This window comes from Suncus etruscus, chromosome 18 (assembly GCF_024139225.1).
Source record: "Suncus etruscus isolate mSunEtr1 chromosome 18, mSunEtr1.pri.cur, whole genome shotgun sequence".
NCBI classification, from domain to species: Eukaryota; Metazoa; Chordata; class Mammalia; order Eulipotyphla; family Soricidae; genus Suncus; species Suncus etruscus.
Window position 1 is genome coordinate 18051736 of NC_064865.1, and position 13386 is coordinate 18065121.

The 13386-nt window shown below is 51.0% G+C and overlaps 1 protein-coding gene across 1 annotated transcript; it reads left to right on the forward strand.

The window, feature by feature from the left end:
- The first annotated feature begins 7632 nt into the window (after nt 1–7632).
- Nucleotides 7633–13377, forward strand: DYNLT1 (dynein light chain Tctex-type 1). Its single transcript, XM_049765453.1, has 5 exons — nt 7633–7708; nt 9571–9612; nt 12357–12480; nt 12744–12821; nt 12982–13377. Exons 1-5 carry the CDS (start codon nt 7682–7684, stop codon nt 13050–13052), a joined length of 342 nt encoding a protein of 113 aa, XP_049621410.1. The 5' UTR covers nt 7633–7681; the 3' UTR covers nt 13053–13377.
- Nucleotides 13378–13386: the final 9 nt, after the last annotated feature.

The window sequence follows — 13386 nt, forward strand, 5'->3', positions numbered from 1 at the left end:
GTCCCCTGAGTAGTGCCAGGAGTGATCCCTGAACACACAGCCAGGAGTAAGCTCAAAGCACCCCTGGTGTGTATCCACAAAAAATTCCATAATTCTTCCTCTTTATTAATATAGAAAATTTCAAACTAGGGGAAGTTTGAGAGAAACGTATAAATCAGTGTTGCACAGGCAAAATTGATCTTCCAATCTGGGGGTCTCCTACATCCCAACTTGGGATGTGTCCTTCCTTTCTTCCACGCCGAAGAGGGAACTTTACCCTTTCATTGTCTACCCTATTGGGAAAGCTCTCTCTCTCCTCTCTTTCTCTCTCTCCCCTCTCTCTCTCCTCTCTCTTCTCTCTTTCTCTCCCATCTCTCTCCTCTCTCTCTTCTTTCTCTCTCCCCCCTCTCTCTCCTCTCTCTTCTTTTTCTCTCTCCCCCTCTCTCCTCTTGCTTCTCCCCTCCTCTCCCCTTTCTCTTCTCTCTTTCTCTTTCTCACCATAAAATCAAAGTAAAACTTCTTTGCTTCACTATTAACTCTTCTGAAATTCTTCTGTGAGGGTAAATGATGAACCTGGGTGTCATAGACAGAGGTCAATGCTGATCTTTCCTCTTGTGCAAAGAGAACATTCTTCACTCCAGCCGGAGTTTCATGGCTGATCTGAAAATGGGGGGGTTTGTGGACTTGCTCCCACAGCATGACGATCAAGTGGAACTCTAGTGCAGCCTGATAGTTGCCTGCTGAGGCTGGAGAGACTCAATCATCCAGAAAATAGAGGGGCTTGTGACTGACTTTTCCCATCCTCCAAGGCATGTCCTGGTGATTCAGGTGAATGGGGACAGGAGAGCAGTAGTGCTCTCCTCTGTAGAGGCTACCAGCTCCCCTGCTCCCCACTCCTCCTACCTGGGGTAATGAGGCACTCAGCATCCCTGCCTGCAATCTCAGATGTTGCTAAGACTTGTTCTGGATGATCAAATGTGGAGGTGCCATATGCCAACAAGCAGCCATCCTCATTCCTTCCACGACTCAGGAGTCAATCTGAGCTATCAATCTGCTCCCCACATGGGGGAGATATGGGGCAAAGCCACAGTAGACCCTCGATGGTCACAGGGTGCGAAAGACAAATGCTTTTATGTGGTCACCAGCCATAGTCTGGTCATTTGCTTCTGCAGCTAACGTAGAAGTGTGTGCATTGCTCATCTAAGCAGAGCCAATAAGGGACTCAGGAGCTGCTCTACCCTGTAAATGTGGGTACCAGTGAGGCCAAGCATTTGCCTTTGAGTGTTTGTTCTTGAGGATGGGTCAGAGAAGACAGAGCTGAGGGGCTCAGAGCAACAGTTTTTTTTTGTAAGTTTTTCCCAAATATTTAAGTCGCCCCTGGTGCCTATCCTCAGAGATGACCTCACACCAAAGTTCAGGCATTTTTCAGCTCATCTTTATTTTTGGAGTGGGAGGTGTTGGGTCACACCCAGCAGTGTTCAGGAATTTCTCTTGGCTCTGAACTTAGAAATTACTCCTGGGGCCCGGAGAGATAGCACAGCGGTGTTTGCTTTGCAAGCAGCTGATCCAGGACCAAAGGTGGTTGGTTCGAATCCCGGTGTCCCATATGGTCCCCCGTGCCTGCCAGGAGCTATTTCTGAGCAGACAGCCAGAAGTAACCCCTGAGCACCACTGGGTGTGGCCCAAAAACCAAAAAAAAAAAAAAAAAAAAGAAATTACTCCTGGTAGACTTGAGGGACAATATGGAATGCTGGGGATCGCACCCGGGTCAACCACATGCAATCAAATGCCTTGCCCACTGGGCTATCGCTCCGGCTCCTCAACTCATCATCATAAGGGCTTCTCAGCCTAAAACTCATCTTAGAGGTGCTAGTCATATATATTTTTTTTCTTTTTCATTAGCAACATTAGATTCTTCAGACAGACTCCTTTAGCATTTTCCTCTTTATCACCATCATCATTGCTGTTACCACTTTTTAAATTTGATTATTATTGTGATTACATCAGCTTAACTCTATGACCCATGTCAGTGTCATACACCTGATGTCAGGGAAGGGAACTACAACATACACAAAACTGAGATTGGATGGTGTAGGGGAGTAAATGTTTTACTACCCTCAACTATGTCTTTGCAAGGAAAGGGTGAGCTGGTGTCTGTGCAGCTGCCTTTGAAAAATGCCCAGCAGTGAACTCCAGGTTGAGGAAATGCCCAGTGCAAACCCCAGAATAGAAACTTTATCCTTGGATCTGAACTGTGATCATCATGTGATCATCATCTCCCCAAGGTCACTTCCGGGTCAACCGGAGTGTTCTCGTTGAAGAGGATGACTCAATCTCCTGCAAATTTCAAAGTCTGGACTGAAACCTGGATGTCTTCCTTCTGCTTTGCCTTTCCTGGAAATTGCCTTTCCAGTCTTTCTCTGCCTTTCCTTCCCCTTCCTCTACAGCCTTCTTCAGACCCTCTGTCTTAGCTGAGCTAAGATGGTTTCGCCTTGTTGGTGAGCTGGTGAATCTTGTTGGGTCTGTCCCAGGCACACAGGAGTTATATATGTTATCAGTAAAAATCCTCTTGATGTTTTCCTCATCAGTCTGATGTCTGAGTCCTGGTCGAGCCTCTAAAAATCCTAAGAAGTGTGAATTTTCTGATTGGCACTCTGACAATTATGACAGGCCACAGTGAGGGCCAATTGTGGCTGTTGGTGAGCTAAGATGACATCGCTATGATTATTGGGCCATCACAAAGGCCTTGGCACATCAATACTGATTTTTGTATTTAGTTTGGAGGCCACACCCAGTGGTGCTCAGGGTTTACTCCTGGTTCTGCATTCTGAAATCATTCCTGGCAGTCTCAGGGAACTCCAAGGACTGAACCTGCTTTGGCTGCATGTAAAGCAAGCTCCTCACCCACTGTATTGCTCCAGCCCCACCAAAACTAATTACTAAAGAGTTTATATTTAAGAGACAGAACTGGGTTGAAGAAAACATATATTTGTCAGTTTACAGTTATCCCCCTAAAGAAAAACAAACCCAAGATTTACTCCACTGACATTCTTGCCCAGATATAAAACATTATTCTAAAATATGGCTGAGTGATAATGATTTAGAAACACCCAAGGGTCATACGCTTCTACCTTCACGTCTCTGAAGGACATTTGTGTTTGGCAGATGTGAGAGTGTTGGAAAAAGGGAGCTTGGAGCTACCGGTACCTTTGTGACTTAAAACCCCCTCAATCCATACACCAAGCAGGTGGGATGGGAGATCAACTCACTTCCTCCTGCCAAGTACTATAACCTCATAGGAGCTGAGATAATTCAAACCATCCTAGTTGTAGAAATTCAGTTTCAACATTTTCTTTTTCTTTTTCTTTTTTTTTTTTTTGGTTTTTGGGCCACACTTGGCAGTGCTCAGGGGTTACTCCTGGCTGTCTGCTCAGAAATAGCTCCTGGCAGGCACAGGGGACCATATGGGACACCGGGATTCGAACCAACCACCTTAGGTTCTGGATCAGCTGCTTGCAAGGCAAATGCCGCTGTGCTATCTCTCCAGGCCCCAGTTTCAACATTTTCTATCAAGATCCTCCTCTTCATTAACTTTGTTGCCTCAATTCCAGTCCAGAAGTCTGGCATAAAACAATATGCGCAACATACAATGTCTATGTTGAATAAAGGAAGACATGACAGCTGCCAAGGAACAGAACAATTCACCCCCCTGTGCTTGTTTAATGACAAAGAATAATTCGGGAGGGTGTACCCAAGGCATCAAAGTCACGTTATATTTCAAGAATTCACATCTCCAGGTTTCCGACTGATGTGTCCACATGAGGTTCAGCTACCACATGCAATAAGAGGTTTGGATCTCAAAAGTATTCACTCTCACTGAAGTGGAGAGCCTTAACTTAGGACACAAGCCAATTCCATACAGCGACAGCCTGATTTATTACTGGGATCCTCAGCACCACAATATATATTATACTGGGCCGGGCGGTGGCGCAAGAGGTAAGGTGCCTGCCTTGCCTGCGCTAGCCTTGGACGGACCGTGGTTCGATCCCCCGGCGTCCCATATGGTCCCCCAAGCCAGGAGCAACTTCTGAGCACATAGCCAGGAGTAACCCCTGAGCGTCAATGGGTGTGGCCCAAAAACCAAAAAAAAATATATATATATATATTATACTTACAATACAACTTACAGTAGAAGGAAGGTGGGTACAAGCCACTAAGACAGGGCCTCAGTGGTCATCATGCCAGTGGGTGGGTTCCAGCAGTGTCCCCAATAACAATGACACTGTTATAATAACAATAATTATAATGACAATAACCAAGACACCAAGATACAGAAGTTGTTCTGGATTGAGACAACTGAATCTGGAAGTTTCAACGAATCCTTCAGGATAACTTAGGCTCCTCTGTTTCTGCTGCTTTCCAAGGCATGTTCCCGGCCCTCCTGTCACTTGAATGTAGTTGAGGTTGCTGAGCTAACAGACGGGGTTGGCCTGTTCTTGTATTCCCCTGTTTATTATTCTTTGGAAACAAAGTGGTTGAGTTTCAGCTGAGAACTTTGTGTTCTAAATCAACTGCCACCATTTATCCGGTGCCTCTATCCATCTGGTCTGTGATGCCCCTTCAATGTACAATGTACTTCTACAGGGAAAGATTTCTTTGTTGTTATTTTTGTTTTTGTTTTTGGACAACACCCATTGACACTCAGGGGTTACTTACTCCTGGCTATGCGCTCAGAAATTGATCCTGACTTGGGGAAACATATGGTATGCCGGGGGAACCAACTGTGGTTCGTCCTAGGCTAGCACTTACAAGGCAGCTAGCGCCTCTTGATTGATTGATTGATTGATTGATAGGTTTCTGGGCTACACCTGGTGGTACTCAGGGGTTATTCCTGGCTCTGCATTCAGAAATCACCCTTGGCAGGCTGGGGGTCATATGGGATGATGGGAATCAAACAGGGTCCCTCCCAGTTCGGCTGCATGCAAGGCAAACACCCTACCACTGTGCTATGTCTCCAGCCCCTCACAGGAAGAGATTTCTAAAATATCAGCACATATGCCGACTTCTCCCTGACTCATGCACCAACCCCAGCAGTCAGTCAGCACACTGGGTGGAAATTTCTAGAAAGGCTCTGGAACATTTTTTAAAAAGGTGCCCCCAACCAGAGCAATACCACAGCACACGGCCAAACCAGTTTCTGTCCCCAGCATCCTAGATGGTCCCCCTGAGCCTGCCAGGAGTGATTGTTTGTTTGTTTGATTGTTTTGGGACCATAACCAGTGACGCTCAGGTGTTACTCCTGGCTGTGCATTCAGAAATCACTCCTGGCTTGGGGGACCATATGGGACGCTAGGGATCGAACTGAGGTCCATCCTAGGTCAGCCCGTGCAAGGCAAATACCCTACTGCTTACACCATCGCTCCAGCCCCAGGAGTGATTTTTGAGTGCAGAGCCACGACCCTGAACACTGCTGGGTGTGGGTCAAAAATATTAACAAGACAGCCTCTTGCTTTTTTTCAGCTGGGGATGCATATTCAAAACCTCTTCACCCATGCTGGCTCCAAGGTGCTCGTGTTCTGAGCCCCTGAACCTGATGATGCACTGCAGAGGAGCAGAAGAAAATTAGGAGAGCTCATGGGACTGGTAGTGCAAGGGTTAGAAACGGGCCACAGAAGGCAGCATCGCCAATGAAACTGTAGGGTCAGAATCCCACTGAGGCTTCAACCTGCAATGCAAACATGCATTGCATGAGGAAGCCAGCTGGCCTGGAGAAAAACTCAAAAAGTTGAAACTGAGAATCAGAGGAGCAGGCGCGGTGCTGGGCTCACACCCTTCTCTGAATGTTTCTCTCGCAGCTGGTACTGAGCACTGGGCCAGGAGGCAGAACTACTGTGGGTGGGGAGACCAGGCATTCATTCCTGAACTTTCAACTATGTGATGATGGGGCAGGTGCCATGAAAGGGGAAGGGGACGCACTTGTGATAGCAGAAACTTGGCCTGCCTGGAGCATCCTTCTCCTGGGTCGAAATGACAAGGGTGAATGCTGCATTGAATTGGGGCATCTAGGGGCCGGGCGGTGGCGCTGGAGGTAAGGTGCCTGCCTTACCTGCGCTAGCCTGGGAGACGGACCGCGGTTCGATCCCCCGGCGTCCCATATGGTCCCCCAAGCCAGGAGCGACTTCTGAGCGCATAGCCAGGAGTAACCCCTGAGCGTCACAGGGTGTGGCCCCAAAAAAAAAAAAAAACCAAAAAAAAAAAAAAAAAAAGAATTGGGGCATCTAGAGCTTGATTTTCTTAAGCCTTTGGGGTCTTGCATTTAGCTTCTTTCTGGGCAACGGGAAGGAGGTGAGATCAGAGTGGCAGCTTCATCGTAGAGCAAAGATAAGGCTCTAGACAAAAACAGACCTTGAAGACAAAGACCTTGCAGCTGGAAAGAGTAGCTCAAAGAATTTTTGTTCAAGCCAGGGGCTGAGATTCTATCTTTTTCACTGTGTCCCGAGCACCTCCAGATGTGGTTCCATCCCACTGAAAAAAGATCTTAGCCTCAGAGTAAGTATATGAAAGTCGGTGCTCTTTGGGGTAACTCTGTCCTAAAATCATACAATGACTTTTTTCTTAAGTGTCAAATGTAGACTGGTCGTTCTGATGAATGCAAGTCGTTAAGTGTGCAGCATTTTACAAAAATTTCTACCCAATTTTTTTTTTGAGGGGGAGTATGAGGGCAGCGCCAGAGGTGCTTAGGGCTTACTCCTGGCTCTGTTAAGGGGCCATTCCTGGGGGAGCCACGGATCAGACCCGGGTTGGCCCACTGTAGCTCCCCCCAAGATGTCTTTAACAGTGTTCATTCACAAGGAGAGAAATCATGAAAATGGATCATGAACCGCCCTCCCAGGTCTAATTCAGCAAAGTTTCTCAGGCGTAGATTCAGGTCGAGGAAAACAATCACTCAGTCACATCACTCGCCAACGATCAGAAATCATTTGGCAGTTGGTGTCTGGGTATCCGAGCGTGCCTTTGCGGGTTCCCATTAATCCACAAACAAAAAGCAAGAGGGAAGGGCCAGGTTGCCCCGGTCCAGATTGCCCTTCGTGCTTTTTTTTGTTTGGTTTGCTGCAGGGCTGCTAGGCGATCCTAGCTGACAAACAAACCGTCTCCCTGGGAAACTGCCTACTTAAGGCAGACAGGCGGAGTCAGTCCCTCCCCGGAGAAGGAGGCGTGGCCAAATGAGGGCGTGGTCTCTATGGGGCGTGGCCCGAGGACCTAGGGGACGCAGGACCTGGGGGGCGTAGCCCACAAAGCTCGAGATCCGGGAGGGGGCGTGGGCCGAGGCCCCAGAGGACGCGCGTCCTGGGAGCGTGGCCTAAGGCGAGGGGCGTGGCCCGAGGGCCCAGGGGACGAGAGCTCCCTAGGGGGCGTGGCCGAAAGAACGTACTATCCAGGGGGCGTGGCCTAAGGAGCTCAAGATCCGGGAGGGGCGTGGGCCGAGGACCTAAGGAGGCGTGGCGGAAGAGCGCAAAATCCGGAAGGAGCGTGGTCAGGGGAACATGGGGGCGTGGCCTAAATGACCGAGCGGTGGGGGAAGGGGCGTGTCCCCGAGAGGGGCGGGGCGTTGGGCGTATTCGCAGAGGCGGGGCCCGGGACCGCGTGCGCCTGCGCAGTGCGCGTCGCTGGGCGTTGAGACGGAAGGCCGCGCGGGGCGAAGATGGAAGACTATCAGGCCGCCGAGGAGGTAACCGCGGGCCGGCCGCCGCCTCGGGAGCTAAGGGGGAGCGGCAGTCTTCGGCGGGTGGGGGACCCCCGGGCCGCACCCCAGCACCCCCAGCCCCGGGCCCTTTCGAAACACCCGAGCCCGCCGAGGGGCGTCATTCGCCCCTAGTGACGTCACTCCCCTGACGTCACTCGCCCCAGACCCCTGGGGCCCCGCGTCCTGGGCCGGGCCATCCTGCTGCCCCCCGGCTCTGCCCTCGCCCGCCCCTCTCCTGGTCCTCCTCGGGCGCCACCCGGCTCTCCCGCAGGCCGGCAGCATCCCTGGAGCGGAGCCCTCGAGTTGGGGACTCGCCCCCACTCACCCCGGGGCCCCTTGGCTCGGTCCCTCGGAGAGCTGCTGGAGGTCCTCGGCCACGCCGGCCAGGTGGACTGGCTTCGCGAACGGGGCGTTGACACCAGCAGGCTTGGGGGGACAAAGGCGCTTGAGGCTCCTGGGCGGAGCCCCCCACACCGCAGAGTGAACAATGTGCTGTACGGGGGTAGCCACCAAAGGGAACCGAGCCTAGTACTCTTTTCTTGTCTCTGGAAAGGGCTAGTATGGAGGGCTGGTAGTCCAACTTAAAAAGAAAAATGTGGGGGTAGGGTTGGCCAGAGACATGGTCCCGGCAGGTAGGGCACTAGCTGGCTTGGGCTCAACTCTGGCAGCCCAGAAGTGGTTCCTGAGTGCAGAGCTGAAAAGCAACACCTGAGCACTGCTGAATTTGGGCCAAGAACAAAAACAAAACCAAAAAAAAAAATTGGGGGAGGGGGCACACCGGCAATGTTGAGGAGTTACTCCTGATAAGCACTCAGAGGTCATTCTTGGTGATGCTAAGGGAAACATCTGGGATGTTAGGGATTGAACCTGGGTCAGCCTTGTGCAAGACCAGCACTCTCCCCAGAGTACTCTGGCCTTGGCCCTGATGGGTGAATTTGCAGACTGTCCTGTATGGCTCAGGAGTGGGACAGGAGTCTTTTAATCGCATGGAAATAAATGTCTCTAGGACACTGCAGGGTTTCCTTACTGTGGGGGCTAGGCTTGGTGTCTGGGAGTGACTTCTGAGCATAGTGCCAGGCTCTGGATTCTTCTGGAAAGGAATGGGGTCTACTAGAATGGAGCTGCAGGGCTCAGTTTCCCCCCTCTAGTGCCCAGACCTGGAAGAGGGGGGCCTGGACAAATGGGGCCCAGTGGTCAGTTCTGGCCTCGGGACTTACTCAGCCTCGCGGCCATTCCCACTACCCAAGAGAAGGAGAGACGGAGAAATCCTGCAGTGACTCAGCCCCTGCCCAAGGCCAAGGGATGGACTTGGCAGCAGTGGCAGCTCTGGGCAAGGGGGCAAGCGTGAAGCATCAAGATTTAGGGTTGCAGAAATGAACCGGCAGACCCTCAGGGGTTTGACTCTGGCACCCCCTGCTGAGTCACTGGGCTCTAACCAGAGCCCTGTCTGTGTGCTGTCTGACCCAACTACAGCCCCAAGTGAGCCAGAGACCAAGCTCTAACATGCAAACCACCTCAGGGCCTGTCCCTTGAGGCCAGTGTCCCATCTGTCACCCTGAGCCACTCAGCTTTCTGAACATTCATCTGTTTAGATTTTTTTTTTTTTTTTTTTTGGTTGGGGTCTATGCCTGGATGTGCTGGCTGATTCCTGGCTCTGCATTCAGGAATCACTCCCGGTAATGCTCAGGGAACCATATGGGGTACAGGGGATGGACCCTGGGTTTATGCACGGCAAACACCCTCCTCTGTACTGTTACTCCAGCACGAGACTTTCTTTTTAGGGTATTCATTTCTACATTTGCAGTTGCAAATGAAAACGCTCTAATCATTCCTCTTTTTCCTCTCAGACTGCCTTTGTGGTTGACGAAGTGAGCAACATTGTGAAAGAGGTGAGAAGAGAAATGCTTTATTTTTTTTAAATGTCTGATTAGTGGCTTATGTGTAAATAATGTGTTTTAATTACCACCTTGGAATTGTTTCAGCTAAGCCTATGTGTTTTGGCATTTCAAATAACAGTTTTTACTTCCGTGACAAGAATTACTCCCATGTTATGTAAATTATAGATATTCAACCAGACAGGGAATTTTATATACACAGCATCCCTATTGAAAGTTACGATGGCTTGGGCCTATAACCGACTAGTATCAGAAACGCACACAGCATTCCAGTGTGGGGCCGGAGTGATAGCACAGCAGAGAGAGCACTTACTTTGCATGCAGCCCACCTGGGTTCGATCCTTGCTCGGCATACGGTCTCCTGAACCCTGCTCTGAGTAATTCCTGAACATTGCCAAGAACTAAACGAACGAAAATAAAAACACCCCTCAGTGCATACAAATAGTTTCTGTGTTTAATACAGAAAGGGGATATGAAAGACGAGCTATGGGGCTGGTGCAAACAGTCCCTTTCCGTTTAGCTTGGTCTGGTCTGTTTAGGGTCGTACCGGGCAGTGCTCAGAGGCTTTCCCAGGGGCCGAGCTGGGGCACTGGCTCCCAGTGACGTTGAAACCAGGCCCCATCATCCCACACATCACTTTGCGCTGCCCTTTGTGCCTCTCGCCAGCCCAAGAAGTCCACGGCTTCACGGGTTGCTGTGGTTCCTTACCTGGTCACCAAGCAGCAGATCTTGCCTCTGGCCCCTAGACATGGTCACACCGCAGAACACACCAGTAATACTTTTTTTTTCTGTGCTGGCACCCTGTAAAGGCTGGGTAATAATGTGGAAGTGGGGCCCTTTTGTGTGCCAGCAGGGAGAGGTGTACAGGGTGCAGAGTTAAGCAGAGCCCCCTGAAATAGTGGTGTTGGATGCCAAGCATCTTGTCTCTCTCCTCGGACAGAACCATAGTGTCCATGAGAGCCCAGTGGCTCCAGGGATCTTCCAGGGTGGTGCAAAAGCTTGGCACTAGCTTGATGGGGCTTTTTTGGTTTGGTTTGGTTTGGTTTTGGTGCCACCCCCTGGTAGTGCATGGGGACCCAATATGGTGTCGGCCCCACATGAACCCAAGTTTAGAGGTTCTGACTTCCCTCTGCGGTGTTTAATCTGCCTGAAGACACAGCCTGGTCCAAACTGTGCATTGTTTTAGGCGGTAACTGTTGGAAAACCCAGTTTCCGGGCTTTCAACACAGTCAAGCGAGTACAGTCAGCACACATTAAGGCAGCAGGAAAGGGCTTGAGAGACGGGCACGTATGTGCATGTCAGATAGTAGGAGCTTACTGCATCTCATATGCATCCCACACCACCTGGGGACATGGGAGAGCACAAAGGAGAGACTTATCTACAGGAGAGCATGGAGAGAGGAAGAACTTCCACACGGGAGAGCACAGAGAAAGGCGTTTCCCTCCCAGCCAGCCATTTCCTTCGGTAGCTGCAGTGACAGGGATTGCTCGTGCACCCTCAGTCCTGGTGTGTACCCTAGTCTGCACTTCTTATTTTGGAAATTTGGGGCTACCCCCAAGGTGCCCCGAGTTGCTCCCAGCTCTGTGTTCAGGCAGTGTTTGGGAGATAGTGCAGTGCTGGCCTTGGAACCGTGCAGGGCATGCGATACCCTCCCAGCCTCGGACCTGCCCTGTCGCAGCCCGTCTGTGCCCAGCATGTGCTACCTTTGTGCTTCTTGCCAAGTACTCCTGTGGCTCTGCCAGGTGCTTGCCAGGGCCACACACACCCCATTTTTTTTTTTTTTTGGTTTTTGGGTCACACCCAGCAGCGCTCTGGGGTTACTCCTTGTTCCACGCTCAGAAATCGCTCCTGGCAGGCTCGGGGGACCATATGGGACGCCGGGATTCGAACCAATGACCTTCTGCATGAAAGGCAAACGCTTTACCTCCATGCTATCTTGCCGGCCCCAGGGCCACCTCTTTTATGGTACTCAAATACCACCTGTCTAGGGTGCAGCCAGAAATCAAACTTGCTTATGGTTTGGGACTCAGACAGCAAAGCTGTCGGGCTCACAGCAGAGCGGCCTGGTCTTGGAATCAGGGATCTAACTCATGGCCACATGCTCACAAAGCAGCCCCCAAGCCATGGTACTGTTCTTCTGGGCCTCCCAGTGAGTTTGGTGAGAGCAGGCCATACCTGCAGGTACTCAGGAATCACTTGGTAGTCCTGGGGACTGTGGGGTGCAGGGAACCAACCCCTGTTTAGCTATGTGAAAGGGAAGCCCTACCTGCTTACCTGCTGTGCTCTCTCCTGCCCTTTGAAGCGTGTTTTGTTTTGTTTTGTTTTGTTTGGGTTTTGGGCCATGCTCCTGGTGGCTCTGCGCTCAGAAATCACTCCTGGCAGGCTTGGGGATTGTTCAGCCCCTTGCAAGGCAAACACTCCACCAGCTGTGCTATAACTTCAGCCCCAAAGTATTTTTTTCATATCTAATTAGACATAATTTTTTGTGCATTGTCAACTGTGCGAACAACCAATAGCTCCTTTCATGAAAGGGACAGAGGAAGTTATTTTCTAGCCTTGTCAGAAAACTACGAGGTGCTTATTTCCTTGTGTTAATCAACAATGTAAAATCTTGCAAGGAGTCGGCAGCACAGCCGGGGCTGTGCTGGGCCGTGCTTTGGGTCAGTCTGTTTTTGGGGTGCTCAAAGGCCCCTGGGAGTGCGTGTCCTGCTCACTGTGACCCTCTGTGGTTTTCCAGGCGATCGAAAGTGCCATCGGCGGCAACGCCTACCAGCACAGCAAAGTGAACCAGTGGACCACCAATGTGATCGAGCAGACTTTAAGCCAACTCACCAAGCTGGGAAAACCATTCAAATATATCGGTACAGGATGTTTGCTGCTCAGTGGGGTGGGAGTGGGGGTGGTTCCTTAACCCTCTGTCTGGACTGGGGCTGGGACAACGGACTTGGCACATAGCCTGGCAGGGACGGCTCTGTGCAGTGCCTCCTGCTCTGGCACATCAGTCATGGTGACACCACAATGGCAGCTGCCTTTAGAGAATGAGGGTGATCACCAAGGTGTCACCTCTCCTGGTGGTCATGTTCCCATGCTGAGACCAGGCTCTGACACACCTGTCCCATTGCAGTGACCTGTGTCATCATGCAGAAGAACGGGGCCGGGCTGCACACCGCCAGCTCCTGCTTCTGGGACAGCACGACTGATGGTAAGGGGGTGGGGGTTCCTCTGGACCCCACACCTCTGCAGACCCTGGGGTGGCTGGTGTGCCTTCCTTGTCCTTGCACCACTGGCGGTGCATGCTTGGGTGGCTCTTGTGCCCAGTGTCCCCACACCCCATCTTCACTGTGCCTCTTCTCCCCTCACAGGGAGCTGCACGGTGCGATGGGAGAACAAGACCATGTACTGTATCGTCAGCGCCTTTGGACTCTCCATTTGAGCAGGAGCCCACCTGGCCCTCCCCCTTCCTGTCTCCACCTCACCCCCCCAAGTCTCTGGCCACTCAACACCTTTTTTCTCCTGTCATTGCTCACTGGGGCGCTCCTAAAGTAGTCCAATACACCAGATGCGCCGCATACTGAGCGAATTGTCACCAGAGGCAGCCCAAGCTGGGACTGCCACATACGTGTCTTAACTCTTGAATTTTCTTTTCGAAGGTGCTCAAAACTGAAATCTACTCATGTGAGCCTCACCTCTGCAGTGACTCACAGACACTAATTTTCCATACTTTCTACTTTTGTTAGAATAAATTATTCCATCATAAATTTCTTCGT